The sequence below is a fragment of the Podarcis melisellensis genome, assembly GCF_964234715.1.
Source record: "Podarcis melisellensis genome assembly, chromosome: 11".
In the NCBI taxonomy this organism is placed as follows: Eukaryota; Metazoa; Chordata; class Lepidosauria; order Squamata; family Lacertidae; genus Podarcis; species Podarcis melisellensis.
The window spans coordinates 36,470,589-36,498,394 of NC_138543.1; the positions used below are offsets into that span (position 1 = coordinate 36,470,589).

Sequence of the window (27,806 nt, forward strand, 5' to 3'; positions counted from 1 at the left end):
GTTTACCTTCCCGTCGGAGCGGTACCTATTTATCTACTTGCACTCTGGTGTGCTTTCGAACTGCTAGGTTGGCAGGAGCTGGGACAGAGCAACGGGAGCTCACCCCGTCACGGGGATTCAAACCGCCAACCTTCTGATTGGCAAGTCCTAGGCTTTGTGGTTTAACCCACAGCACCACCCGCATCCCTCTAACCTAGGATAGCATTCCACAAATGGGGAACTGGAACTGGAGCTGCCACATGCGGATTGTGATAAGATTTTAACTGGTGCTTGCAATCTCACAGTGATACAATAGGCAACTATGAACTAATACGTTGAATTTCATTCATTCATTCATTCATTCATTCATTCATTCATTCCTTTCAGAGAGTTATGCCTTCACATACAAACAGAAAAGGTGTAACTCTGAAAAGAACATTATGGCCTCCAGACTGTACCGTATATTTATAAATTGCAAATTATGATTTTAAGTATGCCACAATTTCCTTTTGTCTTTAGGAGAATTTTCAGCTATCTTGTTCAAGTTGTGTACAGCTAGGGAGAATTTCAAGTTATTAACAGCACAAAGAGGCAACTTTAAAGCAGCACATTTGTATGCAATGTTCTACGGGATCTAAGCAGAGTTTACTCCCATTAAATAAAGCTATGTTTTCTTATGTGCTTTACATATGGCAATATGCTTTTTGCATTTGCATTCTGTCATCTGCTGTAACCTCTACAGTAGCTAGAGAGGACACATTCAGTGTGCTTCTGTCTTGCATTAGTGACATTCGCACACAAAAAGCAAAAGGGATGATTCAAAGGCCCTTTGGGAGTTATGCTTAAAGTATATGGCATGGCAAATTCAGGGAACAAAAACATTGCCACTCTGGAATGAAACAATGTTTTCTCCCCACTAATTAGCAGCTGTAGCTCTTTTGTCAATATTTTACAACCACAGCCCAATGTTTGAAAAGTTGTTGCATAATTAAACAAAATACTGGGAAATGTATTGGGAATGGCTATCATAATCTAATTAGGAAGAGGATTCCTTTGAACTTAACAGGAATTGCTCCCAAACAAATACATTTAGGGTGGGGCTGTATGACATTAGTAATGAGTGAGAACACAACTAACAAATGCTTTCTGTTGCCAAAGCATACAATTCATTAGCAGTATCGCTTTCCTCAGAGAAATTCTGATTTGTTCTTCCACTCTAGGATACGGCGGCAATTGAATGCTAGCCTCCCCTTTCCAAATGTCCCTGTAGCATCAACCCACAAACTAAATGAACTATCCAGATTTCAGGAACTAAAATTGTACTCAGAAACAATGTTGGATTGAACCCTGTGGAGGCCCCTAGGCAGTCGAAATCTTGGGGGGGGCCCTCACAAATCATCTCCTAATACATCTTTTATTTTACCAACAACAATTTTAATAAATCAATTGTGATCTGTTGTTGCAGGGCCCCCAAAAGGTGTGGGACCTCATAACCCAGTACCTACTCTGCTTATTTTGTAAACTGGCACGGTTCAAAAAGAATGAGGGGGTGTCTTGATCTGCTACACAGTACTTCTTAAGACTTTAAAAGTGCTGCATAACACTTTGTGCATAAAATCTAACACAGTACAGTGGTGCCCCGCTAGACGAATGCCTCGCAAGACGAAAAACCCGCAAGACGAAAGCCCATAGGGAAATCTCGGGGACCTTTTTTTAAATGCTGGCGGTGGGGAGCAAAGCCTTTCCCCCCCCTCCGGACTTCAGAAGAGGTCCAGGAAGGCCGGCGGGGGCGAAAGGCTTTGCTCCCCACCGCCAGCATTTTAAAAGCGTCCGGGATAGCAGGGAAGCGCTTCCCGCTATCCCGGACGGCTTTTGAAGGCAGGCAGGGGGGCAAAGACTTTTGCCCCCCCTGCCTGCCTAACCGGGGGCTTTTAAATCGCCCCGGGACTGTCCGGGGCGATTTAAAAGCCCCCGGACGGCTTTTGAAGCCTCCCCCCGCCGCCCGGCTTTGGGGCATCGTCCCAATGCCGGGCGGTGGGGCAGGAACGCCTCCCCCAGCCGCCCGGCATCGGAACGATGTCCCGAAGCCGGGCGGCCGGGCGGGAAAGCCTCCCCCCGCCGCCCGGCTTCGGGGCATCGTCCCTATGCCGGGCGGTGGGGCAGGAAAGCCTCCCCCAGCCGCCCGGCATCGGAACGATGTCCCGAAGCCGGGCGGCCGGGCGGGAAAGCCTTTGTCCCCCCTGCCTGCCTTCCCAGGGGCTTTTAAATCGCCCCGGACAGCGGAGAAGTCCTCCGCTGTCCCGGGCGATTTTAAAATGCCGCCCGCCAGAAGAGGTCGGGGGAAGGCTTTTTCCATAGGAACGCATTAATTGATTTTCAATGCATTCCTATGGAAAACCGTGCATCGCAAGACGAAAAACTCGCAAGACGAAGAGACTTGCGGAACGAATTAATTTCGTCTTGCGAGGCACCACTGTAATTAAAAAAAACAGTTCCTCTTGAGAAATCCCAAGCTTTCAATGGTGGGTATACCTTTGAACCAAACATATACTGTAAGCCATTGTAAGAGAAAAAGGACAGCGATCTGCACACCATCTAAGGGAGTGGATTTGCCGTTATTGGTAAGCTCCTTTTAATCGTTTCTGATCTTAAATCGAAGCGGCACATGAACTAACCAATCCATCAGAAACTAAACGCTGCATATAACCCTGCCAAGATTTCACTCTAGACATCTGACCAACTGGGCTCGAAAGCAGGGAAGCTTCTGTCATTATGCATTTGTCCATATTCAATGTGCCACAAGACTGTTAATGCAGCGTCTGAATGCAGGCCAACGGGTCTGCTGCCACCACCATCCGTTTGGCACCGAGTTGGCACCCACGAGCAGCACCGCAAACCCTCTGCGTTGCCTGTTCGATCGACAAGGGAAAGTCCTTTCTGCAGACCCAGTTCCTCAGCAGCTAAACTCAGAAGCCGAGCACTTGGCACGGGCAGATCCGCCCTGGGCACAGGCAGGCTGAGGAGTCTTAGGAATCGCAATCCTGGCCAGGGAAGACGAGAGCGAGCGCGGCCGCCAAGCAGGCGCTGGCGCAGTCCCAAAGGACCTTGCCACGCAGCCAGGGTGGGGCTTCCGACCGTATCCGCCTGGGAAGAGGAGAAGGGTGGCCTCCAAACGGAGGGGCTTCCTCGTTTCGCTCCTTCTCCTCACAGAAGGGAATGGCTTTTTTCCGCGCCCCCCCCTCCCCGCCTCAAAAACAAAACCTCCTTACCTGACCCGCACAACAGCGCGCGGACATGGTCGCCCCTCAGACGGCGAGCCCCGGGCTGGCCGCGCGCAAATGCCCTCTCCGTCCGCACCTGCCCGCTGGCTCAGGCAAGCGGCCTCGCGCCCGGGCAGCAGCCGAGGCGCAGCTGAAGGCTTCCTCAGCCGCCCAGCCCTGGGTTGCCGAGGCGCGCAGAGAGCGCACACGCGCCCCCTAGAGCAGCTGGCCGGGCCTGAGGCGCGCGGCGCGCTCGCCCCGACGCATGACACAAACACGGGAGAGACTGGCGAGCTCGGCTTCTGCGCTGCTGGGTGAGTTGCCCGAGCCCAGCTCGGAGCGCGCTGGAAGCTTCCGCTGTCGTCAGTTTTTTGCTTGGAAGGAGATAAATGGCTTTCCGGTGCGGGAGGTTAGGAACGGCCCGCCCCGCTTAGGAGACGGGAGAAAAGAGGAAGCAGCCTGGAATGAAGCAGGCGCGCGGCGGAGACCACCTGTCCTCGTTCTCACGCTCCGAAGTGAAACGCAGCGCGAGGGCACCTGGGATTGAGGTTCCCCAAGGAGAGGGCGGAGCTACCGGCCTGCGGGCGCCGGTTGGCGAGGCGCCTCCTCCGAGGCTAGTGGCGTCTCGGAAGGAGGGACGCCTCTCGCGGGGAGAGCTGCTGCGGCTTCTGCAGGTGTTGCGTTACCTGCATCCATCCTTCGGCCGTTGGCATGAAAGTCGCTTCCGATTTGCTTCTCACGCGATCTGGTTCACACAATGCTTCTAAGCCATCAGAGCAGTTCTCTGCTGGACCCGAAGTCTCTTATTCTAGTCTATTGTCCTCTTTCCCACAGGGATCGACCAGATTCCCCTGGGAAGCCCACAAGAAGGGCATGAAAGGAATAGTCTCCCACCGCCTTTGGTCAGAGGCAGATTGCTCTGGAGATGAGGTGGAAGAGCTACCGCCCTTACACACAAATTTGTCCCATCCCCACAGCTTTTATTCCTATACTGTGAACCAGAGGGACACTGCTGCTGGAAGCAGCAACTTTGGTCACCGCTACAGCAATTAAGATACTGCTCCTGCACTGGGATCTCTAGATATAAACTAGTCACGCCCATGCTAAATCTTTGCGGCAGTAAGATAACAGGGTTAAAGATAACAGGAAAATTCCTTCCAGTAGCACCTTAAAGACCAACTAAGTTAGTTCTTAGCATGCACACGAAAGCTCATACCAAGAACTAACTTAGTTGGTCTTTAAGGTGCTACTGGAAGGAATTTTTTTTGTTTTGACTATGGCAGACCAACACGGCTACCTATCTGTAAAGATAACAGGGTTAAAGAGGCCTTGGTCTGCTTGGCTGGGGGGTTCAGTGAAAAAATCATTCTGGCATCCCATATTATCACAAAATAAATGTTTTAGGATTTACTGGCACAAGAGCAGCTTTGTTTCAAATTCATCTAGTCCAGCATCCTCTCACAGTGGCCGACCAAATGTATCAAGAAAGCCAACAAGCAGGAATTCAGGGCTTATTTTCACTCATGGCTTACCAGGGGGCTTGGTAGTAATTTCCCTGTTAGGTAGAACCTACTCTCATTTTATAAATGTGGAATTAGGGCCTTGCCCTAAATCTACCATACCAGTCTAGGCTGAAGCAAGATACAGATACAGAAACTTTCTCCACTGTAGAATATGATTTTTAGTCACAGCCATCTCTGGTAATACTGTAGCTCATATTGACACCCAATGAAGCCCTTTCTTCTACTAAATCACCATATTTTCAACAACTGCACTGGCATATGTAACGGGAATGAGATTCCTACACATTTTGGTTGTTGTTTTTTGTCTAGAGCAGATACTAGGGACACAAAGATTCATCCATACCGAGACTTCCAATCTCTGCATCTGGGATTCCAGCCTCCAGGGCATTTCTAGCACAAGGTCTCATTCATCAGTACCATATGCCAAGTTCCCATATCCCACCTATTATATATTATTAACCAATGAGTCTTTAACTTTTTTATTTTTAAAAAAGCAAAGCAATAAAAATACATGGTTTTTAGAGTTTAACACTACACACATTTTACATGTTTACATTTACAAATTACGCTTTAATCCATATTGTGACTTTTGAGTTTTCACATTATTTGATCTTTTCAGACTTCATAGCAGCAGAAATATTCAATATCCCTGTTTCCACAGTAGTCAAAACACCAATTTTTTTGGTAACCCTGGGAAGAGAGAGGTAAGTTTAATGCACATCAGTTTGTCTTTCTTTTTCTTATGTCATACAACAATAGTAAGATTGCTTGTGCCTAACCTATTTCAAACTTTTATCACAATTACATAGTTTTAATTAGTGTCAAAATATGGAGAACAAACTCTACTGTCCATTTCCATTTCAACTGTGGGTGGGTAGAGAAAGAATACTGCTTCAGCAAGTACAAAATCAAACTAGCTGTGTCTCCAGTGGCCCTACTGTGTCTCCAATACAGTCTGCTTCCTGTCCATGATACTTCTCTGCTCTTCTCGGTTCTGTAACCATCTGCCAGCAAAGGTTATAGGTTTTGGGACTGGAACAGATAAGGAAGAATCTCTGGGCTTTTGCCAGGTTCTTGAAGCATCATTCACCAAAAAGTCTCATTTGAAAATAGCATAGCTGACGTCCTCCACTTAGACACCTGCCCATGTTAGGTGCACTGCACAAGGATTTGCCAAGCCTAGGCTTCCCTGCTTACAACGGCAGAACAATTGTTGCATCTCAAGCAGATGTAAGAACACCTGATCTTCTAAATCATGCTTGGCATATCATAAACACATTCTCTCCCTTTGGGGAACCAACAGTTGTTAGTGTTACATGCGTACTAACATTAAACCATAGTTCGCTTCAAAGGGAAAAAATAAAAAAGAAATAAAATCTGTATCAAAATGAAGTGAAAGATTGCAAGACTGAGAAACGCTCCTGATCTCATAATAGCTAGCCACACTCCCACCCCCCTAAATATTATTGCAATATTAAGTGCAAAAGTTGGTGTGAGCAACCCTACAACGTTGAAACCCTTTGGTTAGAATGGCTTAAGTCAGGTAGGGTATGCACACTGATGTTCTAGGCCAGTGTTTCTAGGCCCAGGCTAGCAAATTAAATGTTACATTGTGAAATAAATAAATATAAATTTTATACATCACTTGACTGTAAAAAACCTCAAAGTAGTATACAAAAGATAGAATCATAAAATCAGGTGGGGGGACCAATACTTTACAACATACAAGAAATTAAAATATTTAAAAAATATTAAAATTCACATCAGCTTTTCTGGGTAGGCATGACTAAAAATGTTTTTAGCAGGCAAAGGAAAGGATATAGTGAGAAATCATATCTGGACATATGATTAACATTGGAAGAGACTATTTAAAAATGTTGCTACCTTGATCTATTCCATCCAGTCTTTTCCTTTTCAAATTTGGAGCTGGGTTTTGTTGCTCTTTCAAGACTTCTGCAGGGCAATTGGGTCTTGGCAACTGGCTTCCAGGTGTTGGTGCCGGCCGATTGCTAAAATACTTCTGTTTTAGTGCCTTCAAGAGAACAGAATGACATAAGAATAAAAAATGACACTACTGTATTTAGAAATGACACTATTTCTGTAAGATCTGTACAATATGTTTACAATATGTAGCTTTCTTGGCTAATTAGTAATATTTTGTGTGGTGGGGGGAAAAGAGCGTGAGGGGTGGCAGTGGTGGTGGTGATGGATAGCGTCTATGGTCACTGAGGCTGTCTATGGTTCCTCACAATAGCACTTCTGTCCAGGTTTCCCCCTGTAAGATTCTGTGTGCATGTGTGTGTTGTGTTCTTACAAAGGACACTTTTTCTTAAATGTGGGCACAGCCAGGGGTGTGCATATACTATCATTCTGATTATTTTTGAAAGCAATACATGCTGAAAGTCAGAGGAATGCTGAATAAGATATACAGTGGTTGAAAGCAGAAATTCACTGACCTCTCTCTCAAACTAGAATTATGCAAAATGGCTCAAGTTGTATAATTTAGTTTTTTGGCACATAATTTAGATTGCATATGCAATTTCACAGTTTCCCTACCCCAGAGTGGAGTACACATAGCCCTGGGCTTAATGTTTTTCAGTTGTGAACTTTCTCCTATAATATAATTAATATTTGCATGGTTTGCTTCTGACTGGAACCTATATTTGTCCTCAAATAATTCTGTGTATTGCATCTAGGCAAAACACATTTTTATAGTGTAGTTAATGCTTAAATAAACTCCTTTTGGATGAAGCAAATTGTATAGTACTAGAACATATGGATTGCATGTACATTCTGAATAAAAATTCTGCAGTCTTGACATCTCATCCAGCTACTTCCCTCTCTTCCCATGGTTTCCCAATTACCGGTAATATTTGTGTTTGCAAATAGCTTTTGAACTGCAGCAAAAAATATTCAAGGATTAACTTTATGGGATATGCAGTAGACTGTAACATAAATGTAATAGGATCACCATCTTTTGCTTTGCTGTGCTTTGCCTTCAAATTATAGCCAAGTTATGGTAATTATGCACAACTAAAAAGTCTTACTTTGCTTTTTGATGTGGCTTGTAGTACTGAACAAGTTTCCACATCACTGGTCTGTACCAAGAAACACTTGCAATTAAGTAACCAGGGAAATTAAGACCAGAAGGAACATCCACAATGAATAATTACAGGTTCAAATAATAAAAAGGTACAAGCAATTAGAAACACATTTCTCATATGCAGCTCTCAATCCGTGGCTCAGGAAAGAGGGCTGCTTCAGCCCTTTGTTTCAGTAAGAATTTTTAAAAAGCAACAAAGAGCTCAAAATACATGCCTCCCCAAGTTGCAAAACTATGTACTTGGAATTAAGTCCCACTTAATTTACTATGAGGTAAACTTGAATAGGTTCAGACAACTAGAATGATAAGACTGCTGTGGAAGATGTCCATTCTGCCACAGACACTCTGGGCCAATTAACGTATTGGTTCTCATTGTGGGCCTCAGCTTCACAAGTGGTGAAGTTGCTGGGTAGGCACCCTGTTCCTCCTTTTTTGCTTGCTGTCTGAGCCATAGGGAACAACTTTCCTCCACCTCTCTTCTCCTCCAACTTTATACCATTACATTAGCGTCTCACATTGAATAGAAATGACCTGTAAAAAGAACTTTATGAACTGAAAGCAGAAACGCTGTATATACTTTTGTAACCCAAGAAAATCTTTAATAAAAACAAGTTTTTTTTAAAAAAGGATATACTTCTTGGCCACTAAATATTGACAGGTCAAACAGGCTGCTGCTTCTTGTCCCCAACTAAAATATTCAGGCCCAGCTCACTCTCTCTTCCCCTTTTTACTGCTCAGTTGCTTTGTTTAGTCTGTTACAGGAACAATGGGATTGGTGGCACTGGTCAAATGCCAAGGGTGGCTCTTCTCTTCCCCCCTGAAACTGGGTAAAGCTATTTGGTGAGCACCCCAGTCTGAATTCAGACTTTCAGAGCAGTCCTGTGACAGGTGTATTTTTCATCTCAAATGATGTAATCCATTTTTCTACTTCATGAAGCGGGTATCAGAACACAAATTGAAAGATCAGTTGACATCAGAAACAGAGCTGAAATGGTTGTCTAGATACACACCTGTTTAGGAACTCACTGCTAAAATATCACAATAAAAATCTGTGGAGGTGCCCCTGGAAGAACTATACACTCCATTACATAAAGCAATTCTGTTTGAGACTTGTGCAGAACTTATTTTTGCTAAATACTGACAGTAACAGTTTTAAGCTAATGGGTGGAAATTGAAATTTAAATACCTGAGTAGCTGTGACCCTAGTAGAAGGATTAAATGTAAATAAGCCTTGCAGCAGTTCTAGCAAATCGTCACCAGCAGCACTGAAGATGTGATGAAGTGGCATTCCAGGGAAACTTTTAAAAGTCACATAATCTGGAAGATTGGTCATACCCTATTGAGGTGGGGGGGGAGGGAGGGGGGGAGAAAGAAATATAGCACAGAGAAGTCAGCACCCACATAATGAATAGTTAAAAGTCATCAATGGTCCTCTCACCTGTAAACACACATTAAGTATAAAGCTATCAAACAAGCAAGCAAGTCAAAACAATCAAGATTCCACCAATTCTCCCTGCCAGCTTTTGTTACAAGGTTGTTAACTCAAAAACTTACAGGCCACTGCTCCTCTGTTGGAGTACCCAAGGTTTCAAATATCTTTGTGAGCTGATCCAGGTCAGAGTCTCCTGGCAAAAATGGAACCTATAGAAAGACGAATACAGTGGCTTTCAAGATTGGTTTGTTCTGAACTCCTACAGAAAAGAAATTCAGCCCTAAAATCTTTGAACTTTTCTGGTAAGCAAATGGCATTGGATCAGTTTAAAGCAAACATGAGGGTTCCCAGAACAAAGATTGCATTTCCAGCACTCCTCCCACATGTAAAAGTGCCAGAAGATAAACCAATTGCGCAAGAGCAGAAGAAAATTTCATTTGACAGCTGTACTGAGAGCTTACCCTTAGAAGCAATTCAGCCAATATGCAGCCCACTGCCCACATATCCACGCCTACACCATACATTCTAGCACCAAAGAGTAGCTCAGGAGCTCGATACCACCTGAAAAACAAATTAAGACATGCTGCATTTCCCTTCTCCATTTATGAGCTGTGCACAGTACTTTCAGTACAAACACTATCCTATTTTGTGCCTAAATATTTACATCTTATCTTGTTCTTTCTGTAAGAAAATTTTGCAAATCTAATCTTTTTTTTCCTCCAACAAAGGTGACAAAATAGCTGTTTAAGTTACTACTGCACAATTTATTGGCATTCAAAAGTGGATGCAATTAATATTTGAAGGGGGTGTACATGGCCCTCCCCACTTTATCCTCACAACACACCTGTGAGATAGGTTAGGTAGGATTACCTAACCTATCTTACTGGCCTAAACATGGGTAGGCACACTAAGGCCTGGGGGCCGGATCTGGCCCAATCACATTCTAAATCTGGCCTGTGGATGGTCCAGGAATCAGCGGTTTTTTTACATGAGTAGAATGTGTAGAAATGCATTTCCGGGTTATTTGTGGGGCATAGGCATTTGTTCATTTCACCCCCTCCAAAATATAGTCCAGCTCCCCACATGGTCTGAGGGACTGCTGAAAATATTTGCTGACCCCTGGCCTAGAATAACTGAGCTTCATGACACAGAGTGTGGTTTTTGAACCAGGGTCTTCCAATCCTCACCTGATACTCTAAACTCTGCAACACACTGGCTGGCTTGTTCAAGTTCCTATCTTCATGTACACATAGTGATTGGGCAAGCAGATGAAGTTGTCATACCAACAGGCCAGATGTGTTCCTTGAGGGATCTTTCTCTTACCTTGTTACTACTTGGTGTGTGTAAACTCTGTTAGGACTTCCAAAAGATTTTGCCAAACCAAAGTCAGCCAGTTTCAAAACTCCATTTTCATCTAGCAACAGGTTATTTGGTTTAAGATCCTTAAAGGGGAAACACATGAATATGCCATCGTTGAGAATACTTAAATATTTTGCTTTGTGATCAAAGGTTCACCTTAACCAGAAATATCCTTCTGAAAGCAGTGACAATAGGATTGCATAGAACTGAAGCACTAGATAGAAACTACAATGGCTGATCAGAATATGGTAAATTAGACTGTGCCATTTATATCCATTTGTGCCTCTGAGAATCAGCAGGGCTTTGGAAGTTGGATTCATTTTTAAAAAAATGTTGCACGCAAATTGCCGATACCTATTAAAAGCTAGAATATCCCAACTACTTATTCTGTCTTTTTTTTATATACCAGTTTGAAACCTCAGATTTTGGGGCATTAAAAAAATAATAATCAAAAGGGACCAAGAAACATTTTGTTGTTGTTGTTAAGACTGAGATAATTTACAGGGGAATCACATTTCCATCTCAAACACCTTAATGGGAGCCATTTCTCATTGTCTTAAAGGCTGTTCTTTTTGTTCCTAGAGTTCCTTACCCTATGAAGGATCCAGTGTTCATGTAAATATTCTAAACCTTGAAGTGTCATCAGCATGTACGCTTTGATGTGAGAAGGTGTCAACACAAGACTAGTATCCTTTATTATAACCTGTAAAATATATATTGCATTTTACAAATTGCAGAAGCTTAATGCTTAAAAAAACCCCAGAAAAATTACACAGATGTATCTGTTGGGGTACACAATGTCCCCAATAACAAAACATCAACTAGCAAAACTTAGATAAATCACTCTCTCTGACCCAGAAATGCTATAGAATTGATTATCATAATGTGATTGGTAATGCCCTCACTTTCAGTATTTTCACTATCTACATTGTTAGACCTATATGAAGTATTGATTATAGCAACTTCCTGTTCTGAACTCTGACCAAATTTTCAAAATTCTCTGTGAACTTTGTATCTAATATTCTTATGTTTTCTCACTAGTAATGAGAATTCCTTTAAGTGGGTGGCATCCTAAGCAATTACAATTATTTCCCTTCAAATGAAGTCTGTATTACTCTTTAGCTGCTGAAAATGTGTGTATGCCTGCTTTCTCTAGCAGATACACAAAACCTACCATATGAGTTATTTATGCATAAAACCTGTTAGTCTACTTATGTTAAAAAGTATTGATACAGCGCCACCTATCTGCACAACTCTTTGGAAAGAATGAGAGATGATTCCAACCCCGAGGGGCTTACAGTCTAAAAATAGATGCAAAGAAAAGGCATACCGTTCTGCCTTCTCTGTTGTTCTCTTCTACCACCCCCTTCCTCCATGTCTCTTCTCCAACTCTTACAACTTTCCCCCAGGACTTTTGGTTTCAATATATAAACAAAGCAAAAGCTTAATCATCGGCCACAAAATTAAGTCAGTAGCCAGTTAATGGCAATCTTACCTCTAGATCAGTTTCCATAAAATCAAATACTAGACTAATGTTAGATTTGTGTCCAAATGCATCAAGAAGCTGGAAGAGAAATACACTCAAATTATTGATGTGATAGTATGTCCTTAATCCAATCTGTGTGCACACACTGGTCAAGGTATCCTCTCTAATGTGCTCTGGCAGGCTTACAGGACTCCAGGCAATGCAGAGTGACTGAGTCTCACCACCCTTTGAATTTCCTTAACTAGGCCTGCCAGGCTGTTTGGGGGCAAACCACACCCATCTTTCCCAGGCCTGAAGTCCTATGATACCATGCTCAGAAAAGTTCAAGCCATGTCTTGAAACATCAACCCAATCCTAAAAAGGAAGAAAAATCAGAAGTGCACTCCTGATTCTTCCCTTGCAGCCAGTTTTCAGTACTTCTTGAATCTGGCACATTTTTGTGTTGTCTTGCATAGCAACAGAAACTCATAATGCCTGAAAAAAGGATAGTTTATGAGTCTTAACTTTTAGGCATGGCCAATCAGAGGGAAGTTCAAAGGGCAAGGGGAATTTGACCTGGGTCTCTGGTATAAAGAGGGCCTCAAATTTAAACACTTATTTTCCAAGGCCGTTTAAACTCTCATCTATGTATCTATCATATCTGGGTGTTGCTGAGAGTTTGTTAAACTGATTTTATTCTCTGCTTCACTTTTATTGGTTATTGTTTTGTTTCACTGTTATTATAAACCAACCAGAGGACTTTATTATTGGCTAGTATTTAAATATTGTTAATACAGAAATATTCCCTTCAAACAGCACTTTGTACTTACCCCTATAATATTTGGATGGCTAAGCTCCTGCAGTAGCTTTATTTCTCTAAGGGCTGTTCTGTTTATACCTAAATTGAAATAAGAATCATGACAATAACAATAGAACTCTACACCCTCAACAGTGTATGAATTTGGTGGTACTAGTGGCTCAAAGTAATCCTGGGTGAGAGGGAGCAGGGATTGGTACTTTTGCCACAATTATTTACGCCACATACCTGCTAGTTTTATGCCTATGAGGTTAGAGATTCAAATCCTGAAGTCACCTAGCTCAGGTGAGCAGGTCTCTGTAACTTGGGAATAATGTTCATGAAGACTAAGCATAATATTTTGTGGACAAGAGACTGCTACTATTTTATTTCAAATTGGTGAATACTTCTGATCAGATTCGAGCTCCAGAACACAGCTTCAAATATTCTAGGCAATGAAAGTATTTCAGATCAATGTAATTCCCATTTCCTCACATCCTGAATGAATAAGATGCTCAGTTTGTTGTAGCTAAAACAAGATAGAGGTACTTTTTCAGATGTCATAAAACTTTCCCTCAAATGTCAGTGTTTCTATACTAGGGAGGAAAGCAATGGCATGGGGAAAAGGAGAGCTAATTCACATCATTCTTGCTTCAACAATAGATAAGCAAGAACTTACACTGGATCAGGTCCAAGGTATTTTAGTCACTGTTCTTCACTTTGTTGCCCAGCATCACCCAAACGACTTAGTATGCTCTAACAGTTTAGTATGTCTAAAGAGATTGCTTTCCAATGTGTGGGTTGGGGTATGCCTTGGTCCCTTGATTTGCTTGGATATGCAGGTGGTAGGAATGAAGAGAACTGCCTTGCTAGAAGCAGTTCCTGAAAAGATGGAACTAAGCTTGTTATCGATGCCCTACTTACTACTAGGCAGGACTACTTCAATGTTCTCTACATGGGGCTGCCTTTAAACAATGTCTAAACACTTGGACTAGTGTAGAATGCTGCTGCTAGACTACTGTCTGCCATTGTAGTCATGTTCCAATCTTATTTCATTTCAACATTTACTTACAGGCTCAATTTAAAGTGCTGGCAGTCACCATTGAAGTTCTAAAGAGCTTGGTACCAGGTTATTTTAGGACCTGCCTGCTCAAATGTGAAACTGTCCAGCCTCTGAGATAACTCCTGGAAGCCACACTTTCTGTTCCATCCATACATGAAATCAGGTGGATGTGAATAAGAGAAAGGGCCTTTTCAGCAGTAGTGCTGTGACTGTGGATCTATCTCTTGGCATTGCCATTCTCTTCTTGTTTATCAAATGACTGTAAGCACTTAAAAAAATAGGCTAGCTTTTAAACAGTAACATGTTTCCAAGATGCCCTACATGAAATCTTACCACTGGTATCTAAAAGTTTTTACAAATGATATTTTATATTGAGGTAGCTCTGTTCTTGTGATGATGTACTGTTTTACTATACTGGGTTCTCTTAGGAGGAAGGATAAACTATAAATTAAACAAATAACTAAATATTTTAATTGTAAAATACTTTAGTTGTTATTTTAATAAAAGAACAGAATATAAATAATAAATTAAACTGAATATAAGCTTGCTTAACTGATGGAATGCACAATTCACATAAAGTAGTACATTCTACTTGAAATCAGTGATACGGAACAGGAAAATTTCCAGGGCTTTAATTTTACGTTGAAAAAATTACACTTCATAAGTTCATTAGAAACAATGAACAGATGCCAATTACAAATGTAGCATTAGGCAAGCTTGGCAGTTTTTCCTTCTCTTTTCTTTAGATCTGTTGACTGACTACAGATAAAATAAGCATGTTAAATTAGATCACTCACTAGGATATCAGAATTTTTTTCAATTCATAATTTTCTAGAAAAATCATGTCACTGCTTAAAATTATGTCCATGGATAAAAATAAAACAAGAACACTAAAGGGGAAAATTGTGAATGTTTTCTATCTAAATCACCAAAGGACCAGTGGAGTATGGATATTATGCCACTGGTCTACTTCAAAACAAAGAATTACATGGGTCTCATTTGTTATCTCTTCCACTCAAAATTGAAAAGAACAGCAAGTCATTTACCAGGATGGTAGCAATATTCTAGCATATGCAAAATAGTTCATTTATATATGTGTATTTCAAAAACTTACCATCTTTAGCTTCTGATCTATGCCCAAGTTTGATCTAAAATAAGAAAATCGTTTAATTAAGACAATATTTCTCATTACCAAAGGCAGGTCAAAAGCTAGTCTGTTGTTCTATAAGTATCTAAACTGACTGACAGCTCAGTCTATGTATTTTTACTTGGAAGTAATTTCTGAGAGGTTTATTTAAGTGTGCTTAGACTGCAGCTTTTACTTGTTCTAGGTTACTAAAGCTCTGCACAATTACATAAAACATGGTCAGACAAAATGCATGGTCAGAACCCAGAAGCTGAAGCTGTTTCTCCTTACTTCTCCAGTGGCAGTAGGCAGGCTGCCCACCACCACCTGGAGTGGTGAAGATAAGCAGTAGTGACAAGAGCTCACAATAATTTTGCGAGATTTCACTGGAAGCTGCTACTGCACCTTCTTGTTTCTCCAGTAGCAGCAGGGGTATGCGAAGCACCTGCAGGGACATTACTGCTTAGGATTCCACTGCCTGTGGTGACTGCCTCAGTCAGCCTCATGGGCAGACCAGCCCTGGTTAATGCAATTGAATATATCAATGAACAATTTATGAGTTGCTTAATAAATAAATAAAAAAAATCGTCAGTGTGGCTAGGATTCCAAGCTATGGTCAGCACAAATCATGGTTTAGGTATACTGTCAGGTTAAGAAAGCTAACTCACCTTTTTAATAGCAACAATTTGATTTGTATTCTTGTCTCTTGCTTTATAAACGGTAGCAAACTAAAGAGAAAAAGAGCACATCTTAAAAATCAGTTTTCGAATTATATAGTGGCAGCCTTGCTTTTTGTTTAGAAAGTGTGTAGTCTTCTTTTCTATAAAATATCTTGAGGCATGCTATAATAAATACAAATGATCACAATAAAAACAGTAAAAATGTTGAACAATGTTGAACACCTTTAACTCATGAAATGCTATGCCTTCCCCCTTCCCTCTAATGTCACTCAGCTGGTGAGTACTAGCAACTAAGGGAAATTAATGGATAAATTTCCAGAAATACAGCATAATTACAGAATCCTAGATTTGGAAGGACCACAAGGGTCATCTGGTCCAACCCCCAGCAAAGCTGTTTCAAACATCAGTATAAACCTCAAAGTACATAAATGTGAGAATTCCACATGTAATAATGTCACATATGACATACCCGCATAATGAACATATCCTATACTGGAAGGCTTTCTACGAAGCAGGAAAGCATTACACTCTTATATCCCTATTAAGAAGGAAGTTCAGTGGCTGCACTACAGGGTTTGATTTCCCAATTTAATTTCAAATATAATTTTGTATATAGAGCAGCAGGCAGGACCTAGACAGCCAGCTCCAGCAGCCTGTAACAACAGCATCCCCCCAAAAAGTCAGACACTACTTTTGAGTCTCTCTCCCCATCATTACCTTCTCACTCCAGCTAGCTGCAAAATGCAGACCTCCTACTTCCTTGTTGGTTACTTCGCAACTGCCCACTGTTTCTCTAGTCACCAACCTTCAAACTCCATTTTGGAAAAGTTTACTAACCAGATGGTCAAGCAATAGCCTTAAACAGAGATATCAGTGATACAGCAGACATATGCTATTTTCTGGCTAAAGTATGAAAAGGTACAAACCTTGCCCCTCAAAAATTTATTCTCCATTGTAAGTCAGGTTTGACCATTGGATAGCAATTGGGTGGCTAGGAAAACACTTTTCTCTGTCCAAAGCTGGATGAGAAAAAGGTCTGGCTTTAAGTAGACTTGATCAAAGCAACAAACTGCTTACACAAACATATCTAGCAGGTTCTTTTAAACTGGTCATTCTGCTGCTGCCCTGAGCCTTCATGACATCAAAGGACAGATCAGTCAATTTTGGGAGTAGCCAGTCAACTACCCATTCCTTTATTTTTGTGTGAACAGTCAATATTTCTGGGTGATAAGCTATTGACCCCAAATTGAAAATCCTTTGACAGAGGCTTCTCATGGAACAGATATTTTTCTTTCAAATGAGTGCCATCTCCAGTCAAGCAGGTGCTTTAGGTTTCTGAAATACAAACCTGGGAAACTGGAATGAGCAAACAACCTTCAAGTCTTTGGGGGAAAATGCCTATTGCCCATCTCCAGATGCTTTCCACAACCTATAACACAAATACACCTATGGCACTACCCCAGCCATGTATACTCAGAAGTAACCCCTCTTAAATTAAATGGGGCTTATTCCCAGGTAAGTGGAGTTAAGACTTGCAACTTTATATATTAGGAGGGAGAGGGGGCGGCTTTTCATAGCTTCTCAAGCTTTTTTGCAGCCCTGGAGAAGGGATTCTCCGTGACTGCCCCCAAACTGTGGAATTTCCTCCCCTTTGCAGAGGTGCTTAATGCACCTTTCATTTTATGCTGCACCTTTTAACCTGGCCTTTAATAACCGAGACCTTTATTTTCCTATTTAAACTGTATTTTGGGCGCTGCGTTAGACATCGGTTTCACTTTATTTTTAACTGCATCACTGTCCTCTGGGGCCTTTATGGCGAAGGGCAAGTGGGGTTGGGGTGGAAATACTGTTTTATTATTATCAAAGAGCGAAAGTTTGCGTGTCGTCGATCTCAAAAAAGGTGAACTCTGCGCAGGTGACGGCTTAGCTGGGTGGCATTGAAGGCGACGCCGTTATCCGGAGGGAGCAACGAGGGGCGTCCGCAGCTCCCGCCCCGGCTAACCCTGAAAACTCCCTCAGGCGGTGCCTCTCCTTCGCCTCCACCGGAGCCCTACGGAAGCTGCCGCTGCCGGCCGTTAACCCTCCCCTCAGCCGAGTCCGGCTTACCTGCCCTTCGCCCAGGAAGGCCAACTTCTCGTAGCGCTTCGCACGCGCGCGGGCGTCCATCCCGACCAAGCGCGATTTAAAAACCGTCAAGTTTACGACGCCTCCAGGAAACCAGCGCGACTCCGGCTCCTCCCCCCTCTCCCGTATACCACCGGCCTTCCCACCGCGTTCTACGCATGCGCCACGCACGCGGGCAAATGACGCCTCCCCCTGCCCGCCGAGGTTTCCGCCGGTCGTGACAACAGCCTCTCAACATAGAGATAGGAAAGGATAGACGAGCAGGCGAAATCCCTCATAGAGCTGTTACGGGGATAGAAAAACCCGTGGTGTTCTTCTCGGGTCGCAACTTCTCCGCCTACCCAGGAGTGCTAGTGAGGGCTGTCCATTAAAAAAAGAGAGAGAGGAGAAATTCGGGGTTTCGACATAACTGATCATTGGGAAGCTGCAGCTTTGTCTGCCTAAAGAAAGGTAGCGGCAGAGGAACCCCCTGCTTTGATTTCTAGTGACTGTTTTGTACACGTTTAAAAGCACCTTGCCGGTGAACTCCAGTATCCCCATATTGTTAGTGTGCCCCTGGGGTGGGGAGGGGCACTGGGGATGACCAGCTGGTGACAGGCCAGAACTGTATACCATTGTTAATATTGCTGGGAGGTGGGGGGTTTGCTAGTCAAAAGCACCCTTCAGATTGCAGCAGGGCCAGCGCTACCATTGGGCAGAGAGAAGCAGCAGTTGCACCAGCAGTCAGACCTTATCAGTTGGATGTACAACTGTGCATATCATATTGCCAGCCCTTTGACTTGGTGAGCTAGCCTGATGCCCTCAGAAGTGGTAGATGTGTGCTGTTTTATCGTAACAAATAATGTGAAAAGTTGGGGGGGGGACCCTGTTAACTCATCTCATTGCTTCTGTGAGAGCCCTCTGCTGCCCTTACACATCTTGCTAAAGTCTAAATTCCTGTTTCCCAGCTGTCACTGCCATCCCAAAAGAGAGGGGTGGGGAAGCTTGTTGTTAAGCAGTGTTAGTCTTGCAACAAAAACAAGTGTTGTGGCACTTTAAGCAGAGGTGGAGAACCTGTGGCCCACAAGATATTGTTACTCTCACTGGTCATGCTGACCAAGGCTGGTGGGAACTGAAGTCGAACTCAACACCTGGAGAGGCACAGGTTCTCATCCCTGCTTGAAAATGAGTATTTAATATGGTATCAGCTTTCATGGACCACAATCCACTGCATTGGATCATATATAAATTGCAATCATAAGTTGGCAAGTATATACACATAGTTTAGTGAAAACTATAGGGGAGTGAGCAAACTCCAGTGAACCTCAACCACTTTGCTCAAGCAGCTCCCTCTTTTCAAGTTCCCAAGTGCCAAGGCAGCCACTACACCTGACTACAGCAGTAAAGATAACATAATAAATGCATGTTTGGTTGCACACAAATGAGTCTGAGAAAATATAAATGCAGCACAATGTGATACAAGTTTATTTACTCAGAAGCAAATTCCCAAAAAATAAGTAGGCATGCACATACTGGTTGTTTTGTTGTTGTTTGGGCTTTCCAAACAAAAGATGCATTTATTACTCTATTTATTTTCAGGATTTATACCCTGCGGCTTTTTATTTAAGGCCACTTTGTAGATAAACTAAAGAGCAAAATAAGCACTCCAAAATTAACAGTTGCAGCTTTATTTGTAATCAACCCATCACATTTAGAAGATTCCACAATTTGATGTAGGTTGGAGCAGAACCCATTTTGTTCAAACGGAAATGTCATTTCTTGATGACCAGGGAATCAAAAGGGAAGTAGATATCCTGCTACAATGTGGATGCGACCAGCATTTTATTTGCAAGGCGTGTTTATTGCCTTCCTTGGCAGATTTTATTCATGCATTTATTTTTAAGAAGTGCTATAGTTCAGTGGTAGCACATATGCTTTGCATTTTAAAAAAGTTCCAGGTTCAGTCTCTGGAAGCTGTATGCAATAGATGGGAAACCTCTTTACAATGAAATTTATACATAACAGGATCTCCCTATACTTCCAACACTTTCCACTTATAGAATTCTCACTTAAGAAGACAGCTTTATCAATCCCTGCCCCTCTCCCCCCACTCAGAAACCATTTCCAGTGATCCTTGCAAACTTGGGAGTGGTTGGAAGATAGGGGAAAAAAGTTCCAGGCCTCAACTCTAACTGATGTGAGTAGCTTGAACTTATAATATGTTTCTAAAGCACAAAGATGAGCAGGAGCAAGGTCAGGACGACATGGGTGCAGCAGGAGTGTCAGATTGATTGTAGTGCTCCCAGCCATATAACTGGGTAGGCCTGACCTTACTAGATAAGCAACAGTGACACTAGTGTTGGGAGGGTATCTCTGGCTACTACTATGTGTACTGATAGATGCCTCATTTCATTAAAATAAATGGGTACCTGAGCCTTCAGAAGATCCTCATTTCACATCACAACTGATGAGGATCACAGGAACAAAGTCCATTTTGAGACCAAAGGATAGTATCAATACTAAACTTGATTGATGAGTAGATGGTGCAAACATTTTAATTTCTTATTCTTTTGAGATTTCAAAAGAAAAACCTCTAGTTATTAGCATAACTTAGAGATACATTTTAAAACGAGTTCCTGCATATTTGGACTACATTTCATCTAACAAGCAGGCTGAGTGAGAGTAGTACCTACAAGTGGAATTGTCAAGAATGGAGGCCTGTATTTCTTTCCAAAAGAGCAGGCAGATAAGTTTGCAATAATATGTAACTGATGTTTAATAAATGCAGTTCATCCACTAACACCTGAAAGTTCTGTCTTGATACTGTCTCTCACATCCGCCACCCTTTAAAAAAACTCTCCCAAAGGACATGATTGATGCTGTTGGAGAGAAGAAACAAATATTGCTTTCCTTCCTGCCAGGCAGGCATTACATGAACAGTGAAAACTCCACGAGATTTTGCTGTTCTTCCTTAGTGTATCAACAACAGCTACAAAGGAGATAACAAAACCATTATTGCTAAGTAGAACAAATAAAATAAAATTTTAATTGTAGAGTTGTATAAAGTGGAGTCACAATTTCTCAAAACAGAATGGTCTTCTGTTCTAGGACACCACCACTTTCTGAAGAAGCATTTACCTTCTCATCCCTCGTGAAATACCTTTAACAAAGCTATTTGCTTTTAGACTTTTATAACATTCAGAGAGTGAGGAAGGCCTTTGTTGTGAATATAAGAGTTTGTTGTACACCAGTAGCTAACCGGAGTCTTGTGCGTTATTCTGGACCTCCACGCTGTAAGAAAAAATATTGGTTATTTATCTTTCAACAGAAAGAAAAATCAATTCTTGCACTGATATCTATTTGCATTTGGATAAAGTGACTGATGTCTAACTTTATAGGGATATACAGAACAGCAAGCCACACATAATTTTTCTGTTGCCATTTGGACTTTTCTGTAGTGTGCTATATCCCACTTACTATTTACGGGTCCAGTAAATTAACTGCCTGCCTGTATTTCTGTATTTTTCAAAACAATATAAATTTGAGTCCCTTGGGCCCAACCCACAGTTGTGCACTAAGTGTCCTCCCCCAAACACTGCAATCTTGAACATGAAACTATTTCATGTAATCCAGGAAGGTCATGTGGGATTTGGAGTAAAGTGTCATCAAAATGTGGATGACACCCATGGCTATTTCTCCTTTTTGTCCAAGCAAAACAGCTGATGTTCCGAACATCCATTTTAAGATAGGTGGTGCGAACACTTGGCTTTCCAGACATTGCTGAATTACAACTTCATCGTTCTGGGTGATGTGCTATTCTTGCTGGAATTCATGAGAGTAGTTCAGTGACATCTGGAAGGATAAAGGTTCTCCACACCTGCACAGGTAGTGAACCCGGGTTGAAACCAATGGAAGAAGTAAGGAGCCAAGTTATGGATTGGTTACAGTACCATCCATTATATGATTTGTATAAAACAGACTAAAAAATGGATTTTGGACCAAAGCTCACAGTTTGAAAGAGAGTTACTATGGAATTAGGATAAATTATTGTCTAAAATGTATAACATTGCTAGAATGGGAAACAAACCATAGATTTAAACCTCTGGGAGAAACTCTGGAAGAATGATTTCCAATTCTCTGCATATTATACATTGAAAGAGAATTATATGAAAATGATTCATAGATAGTATTTAACTCTGGGTGGGCACTAATAAACTGGAGCTGACTAAAGATAAAATACCTAGTGGTATCTTATCTGAAGTTGAAGATGCTATCTTGTACTGTATGGGGTTGCACTCCTACAGGGATATTAGATATAGAAGCTAGGGATACTGCATACTGAGATTGTTTTCATAGCACTAAGTACCTTTATGCCAGCTACTCACTCTCCTACACAAGTTGTCCATGCTTTAGTAACACAAAGGGCTGATTACCATAACACATTATATATGGAGCTGCCTCTGAAAATTTAAACTGGTTCAGAATGCAGCAGCTAGGTTGCAGATCATGGCTTGTTATGCAAACATACACCTGCTCTAAAGATCAACAGTGGCTTTCAGATTGTTCCTGAGAACAATGCAAACTGCTGTTTTAAACATTTAAAGCTCGGCTGTCTAAGAGCAGGCTTCTACAATGTTTCACCCACTTCCATATCAACTGGCCTGGGAACTGATCGTCATAGCTTCAACACAGAAAACATTAAAACATGTTATTATATATGTTGGAAGCTGCTCAGAGTGGCTGGGGCAACCCAGTCAGATGGGCAGGGTACAAATAATAATGATAATGATTATGATAATTGTGATATACAGTATCTACAGGAACAGAAGTACCAGGCCTCTGAATACCAGTTGCTGAAAAACAATAATGAAAAAGAGCTATTGGCAACAGGTCCTTCTTGTAGACTATCCATAGGTCTCTAGTCTGATCCAGCAGAGGTTTTGTGTTTTTATCATCAGAAACTTTCTCTGGGTGCCCCAATTGGTGAAGTTTAGAAAAGGTTAGGAGAGAGGGGCCCCTTTCTGCAGTTGCACCCATCTGTGGAACTTCATCCCAAGAAAGATAAACCTGGTGACCTAATTTTTTCTAGGCACTAGGCTGTCTTATTATCCAGGTTTTGGCAGTTTGGTTTTTCACCTAATGCTTATTTTATTGTTTGGCTATGAGTCTGTTGGAACTGTTTCAATGCTGGTTATTGTTTTATCAACGCAGCACTAGATTGCAGACATTCCCATTGACTGCCCTAGGCTTTTATTTTGGAACTGTTTAAACTATTTCATTTAATGGCCACCTTGTGTCCAATTTATAAAAGAAAGGCAACATAATAGATATTTCAGTAAAACAAATGCAACGAATAAATTATGTAGGAAATCTTTGGGACCTTACTTGGATATACTCCATCTCTTCCACCGACATGGGTTTCCTTCTATATTTTTGAGGTAACGTTTTTACTAACTCTGAAGTGTCAGGTGTGCCTTGAATTCTACTGGAGAATGAAATATTTGTAGATGATGACGGCCCACCTCCTGCAGAGAGTTGTGAGGCTGAACCATGAGGCAGAGGCACTCTTGACTGTAGAGGCTCCTGTACTGAAGGAACAAGAGACAAGTTCTAAACCATTTACTTTAGCAAAAATATTCAGGAAACCCTAGATCATGAAGCATTCAGAGTAATAGCCATGTTATTCCGTTGCAGAAAAAACAACAAAAATAACTTTTTTTAAGTGAAAGGGGGAATTTTGGAATGGTATGTTCAAAGAAACAGCAAATGTCAGTTAACACCAATTTCCAGTCTAAGCAAAAGAAATATGGCGACTAAGGCTGCGATCCTATGCACTCTTACATGGAAATAGGTCACATGGAATCCAATAAAACATACTTACAAATACACAAGCCTGGGATGGGATGGTATTATGGCAAACTTTTTCTAAACATTACTAGATAAAATTAACAAACATTTACAAAAAGAGATACTTACTTGTAGGTTTGGGAGTACTTCTTCTATCTGGAAACTTAATTAAGGGTGTATGTGGCTTCACTACCTGGAGTAAAACAGGTAAATGGAAGGCAATGTAAGATAACTACGACAGCAATTCAATATACATATTTGCATTTTCTTGCAAAGCACCCTACACCAAGCACTGTTGCTGAATGGCATTTTAGTGGGGAGCCCAACCCAACTCCTTTTGGAACAGAACACTGGCAACAGCAATGGCTTCTGAGTAGAATGGGATACTTGGGAGCAAAATACAAAGACATTTGAAGAGTTCAACTTTTACATTTGAAATGTTGGAGCAGTTGAAGAACAAAACCTATCATGTAAACTCTAGAAACACTGCCCACTTATTCATTCACAATCTAATGCTATCCAAAGACAAATGAAACATAGCTGGTGGACTATTGTACTACACAAGGCAGCAGGTTTATCTGCATGGATAGTTAACAAGCACTAAGTACAAGGTCCAGTGGTTGTACTTGAATTAATTGCACAGATTTCTCCAGAAGTGTTTCTTTACACATTATTATTTCTATTGCAGAGAAGAAAGGGTTTTTTGTTCTGTTTACTGTTTACCTAAGGGGTGGTCAGGAAGTATATCACTTGCTATCCTCACAGAATGTTGCTCACAAGTGGCAGTCTATAGCTGCTGTGATGTCTGAAATGTAGATAATTTGTTATGTTCTGCAAGAGTAAAGTGTGCTGGAATAAACGTGCATGACAGAAATATGATAGGAAACGTGCATGACAGAAATATGATAGGAAAACTACCTTTTTCTAATTCCCTTTTAAAGCCATCTAAGAGCCAAACTAGAAGTGGCACTAAAAGAATTATTAGCAACGATGTTTACATTTTTTAAAAAAACAAACCAATGGCAAGTATGAAAATGGGATTTTTGTTGGAACTGTAGTTATGGAAAGGCTTAAATCTAACTTCAATACAAGCTGCAGTACTGATGAAAAGCACCTCCTCCTGCTCCTGGCATTATTTTCATTTAAAGCATAAAATAAGTGGCTAATAATGGCACATTTTGCATCAAGTCTAGTTTGGCACAACTTGTGGCAGTGAATTCCCTAAGTTAATGAATGCTTTGTGCACATTAGTTTTATACACACACACACACACACACACACACACACACACACACACACACACATATATATGTGTCTATGAAATACCCTGCAAAGTCTGCCCAGCCACGTACATTGGACAAACAAACAGACGAATAAATGCACGTATCGCAGAACACAAGAATGCCGTCAAAAAAGAAGAAAAAACTTCCTCTCTTTTCCAACACATGAAAGAAACAGGACACGAAATTAATTTTGCAGATTCCAAATTGCTCTTTAACATGGAACATCACCACAAGAGAATAATCATGGAAGCCATCGAGATAGAGAAACACCCTCACAACATGAACAAGCGTGACGACACATCCCGCTTGCCAGACATCTGGAAATTAGCCCTCCCCACAAAAACTGACACCAGATCCAGAGGCACACAGAACGCCACCACCAATCAACCACACCAGACCCAAACCCAGACCCTCTCCACAGATAAATTACAGACACCATCCAGTAGCCAAACCATGGTGGCACCTCCGGATGCTGCACCCCCCTGCAATCCCTACACAGATCTGGCTGACACAGGCCACAAAACCACAGCTCGCCCCTATACACGAAGCCAAGCCAGAGCACAACTAAGTGCAGTACAGCCATCTTCTCAGAAAAACTCTTCACAAAGTTCAAGAGGTCAAGACACAAAGACTTTAGCAACTAATCCACACCTAATGACCCACCTAAGTGGTACTCAGGATATCACCCAAGAAATCACTCAAGATATCCCTCAAGTAATTAAGGAACAAAAGAAGAAAAGGCACACTAGCCTGGGAACTTCCTCTCTGCCCAGAACATTGGAGGCTATACACCACACCCCCTCAACAGTATTTATAGGAACTCAAACACTGAGATCCTGCTCTGTTCCAGTAACAAGAAGCCGAAAGCACCAGCCTGAAGATGACGAGTGAGACCTCGTCGAAACGTCGCCTAGACACCCCAACTTTTACACGGGAAGACACCCGAGGACACCAAAACCTGCATTCCTGTACCCGTGAAAATCTACGAAAGCATATATATATATATATATATATATATGGCTATTCCAGTTCTACTGCCAAAGATCAATTTCATGGGATGACCTGAGTTCCAATATTATGAAAGAGGAAGAAAAAGTTATTCCGCACTCCAAACAATGTCTTTCCCTATACACCTTTTGCTTTTCCACCCTAAACTTAAGATGTACAAATATTTAAGTAAGGTGCTCTAGCCACCTTACTGCTAAAGGACAGGAAACTGCCAGTTATTTTGGTTATTATCACCATCCTGCTCGCTGTCCCAAGCACTAAAAACGGACTGAGCCACTTCTCTCCAAGTCACCAAACCAGCCAGAAATCTTTTAAGGCATTGCCTGTGAGCAAAAACGGGGTCAAACTGCTTGTCAACATGTCCAGTCCAACAGTTTATTTTCATTTATTTTTTTAAAAAAGCGGATCTCCCTCTTTAGCCAGGGGAACTGCAAACGCTGATATTTCACTCCACTCTTATTTACAGTTGACAGGCTTGTCATTGACACGAGGGCTGAGACGAGAGACTTAATCCGGAGTTAAATTGCAGAGTACAGAAGAATCTAATCCCGAGGCGATGAGGAAGATGATGGTGCACCGTAGGACAGCATTGCGACCCTGTTGCTTTGAGATGGGACCCTCGGGGGGCAAAGGCGGAGGACAGGCGAAGCGACCGGGAAAGGCTGCCCAACAAACCTCTGCCTCCTCCCTCCGAAGCCGCCAAGGTGACGAGGCCCCAGCCGAGCCGCTTTCTCGCCTTCCTCTCCCGAGGTCGGCAGGCAGCGCATCCCCTCTCGACCGCCTTCCCTCCTGCGCTTTCTCCCCTGCCCGCCCAAGGGCACCGGCCTCCGCTAGTCCCACGGGGCCAGGGACCCGCTTCCCCGCCGCCGGACACCGAAGCCTGGCTCAGAGGTGCGAGGCCCGGCCGTGCGCCAAGCCGGAGCGGGGTCTCTTGCGGCAGAAGCGCCTTAAAGGACTTACCTGAACGACCCTACTGGCGGCCGCCATCTTGCTGCCCATGGTGACCGCCCGCTGCCCGGCCCAGGCAGGGGAAAGTGCGCGCTTCGACGAGGAGCGGGCGGCGGCCTAGCGAAGCGCCGCCCACGGGAGGGGCCTTGGCGGCGACGCTCAGCGCACGGAGCGGATCCGGAGAAAGAAAAGAGGCCGGGCGTCACACGCCGCGTTACTGAACTGCTCAGAGTTCAAGCGGACAAGCCCGGGCGGGCCCCTGACACTCGCTTTGTCTCGTTTTGTCCTTAACAGCCGAGGAAAAAAATAAGTAAAACGCTCCTACTGGGACTGGGAGAGTGTGTTTTGTTTTGTATTTCAATTGATTTCATTAGTGCAAGGCAAGCTATTCTCTAGAAAGGATGGTCTTCTGCAGGCATCCTCAAAGGCCCTTCAGATGTTTTGAAACTACAATTCCCATCATCCTTGACCACTGGTCCTGCTAGCTAGGGATCATGGGAGTTGTAGGCCAAAAACATCTGGAGGCCATGGCTGAGGAAGCCTGGTCTTATGGATGGTGGGGGTGTCCTAAAGCTATCAAGAAACCAATAGCAATGGCCTGCTGGATATATTTCCGATGGGAACTTCTTCATATGAGCCCTGCTGGATCAGGCCCTTGGCCCAACTCAAGAAGCATCCTGGTCCCACAGTGGCCAACTAGATACTGTTATGAGGGGGGGAAACCTGCTCCTTTTCCCTTATGGGGTACCCAAGAGCCCATACAGAGTCCTTTTGTAGGTTCTCTATTGGTAGGAGAAAATAACAGAGACCAACCAGAGAATATTGAGAAGC

The 27,806-nt window shown here is 42.5% G+C and overlaps 2 protein-coding genes across 3 annotated transcripts in view; both read right to left on the bottom strand.

Annotated features, from left to right (window-relative positions):
- The window catches only part of SERINC5 (serine incorporator 5), a 49,753-nt gene extending 45,979 nt beyond the window's left edge, over positions 1–3,774 (bottom strand). For both annotated transcript variants that reach the window (XM_081929414.1, XM_081929413.1), the window contains exon 1: positions 3,249–3,774. In XM_081929414.1, the coding sequence (XP_081785540.1) occupies positions 3,249–3,275 (27 nt within the window). In that variant the 5' untranslated portion in view covers positions 3,276–3,774. The remainder of the gene's footprint in view (positions 1–3,248) is intronic.
- Positions 3,775–5,225: 1,451 nt separating this feature from the next.
- On the bottom strand, positions 5,226–27,088 carry CDK7 (cyclin dependent kinase 7). The gene is made up of 14 exons (XM_081929459.1): positions 26,988–27,088; positions 23,866–23,929; positions 23,275–23,477; positions 15,775–15,834; positions 15,095–15,128; positions 12,952–13,019; positions 12,152–12,220; positions 11,249–11,359; positions 10,621–10,739; positions 9,759–9,858; positions 9,420–9,506; positions 9,052–9,201; positions 6,647–6,794; positions 5,226–5,452 (listed from the first exon to the last, which is right to left on the bottom strand). Exons 1-14 carry the CDS (start codon positions 27,024–27,026, stop codon positions 5,427–5,429), a joined length of 1,278 nt encoding a protein of 425 aa, XP_081785585.1. The 5' UTR covers positions 27,027–27,088; the 3' UTR covers positions 5,226–5,426.
- Between the last annotated feature and the right edge of the window lie 718 nt (positions 27,089–27,806).

Coding starts and splice junctions, on each gene's coding strand:
- CDK7 (XM_081929459.1), bottom strand. CDS start 27,026: ATGGGCAGCAAGATGGCGGCCGCCAGTAGGGTCGTTCAG. Junction 23,930..26,987: donor CCGCCAGTAGGGTCGTTCAG/GTAAGTCCTTTA, acceptor GTTTTACTCCAG/GTAGTGAAGCCACATACACC. Junction 5,453..6,646: donor ACTGGATGGAATAGATCAAG/GTAGCAACATTT, acceptor CTCTCTTCCCAG/GGTTACCAAAAAAATTGGTG.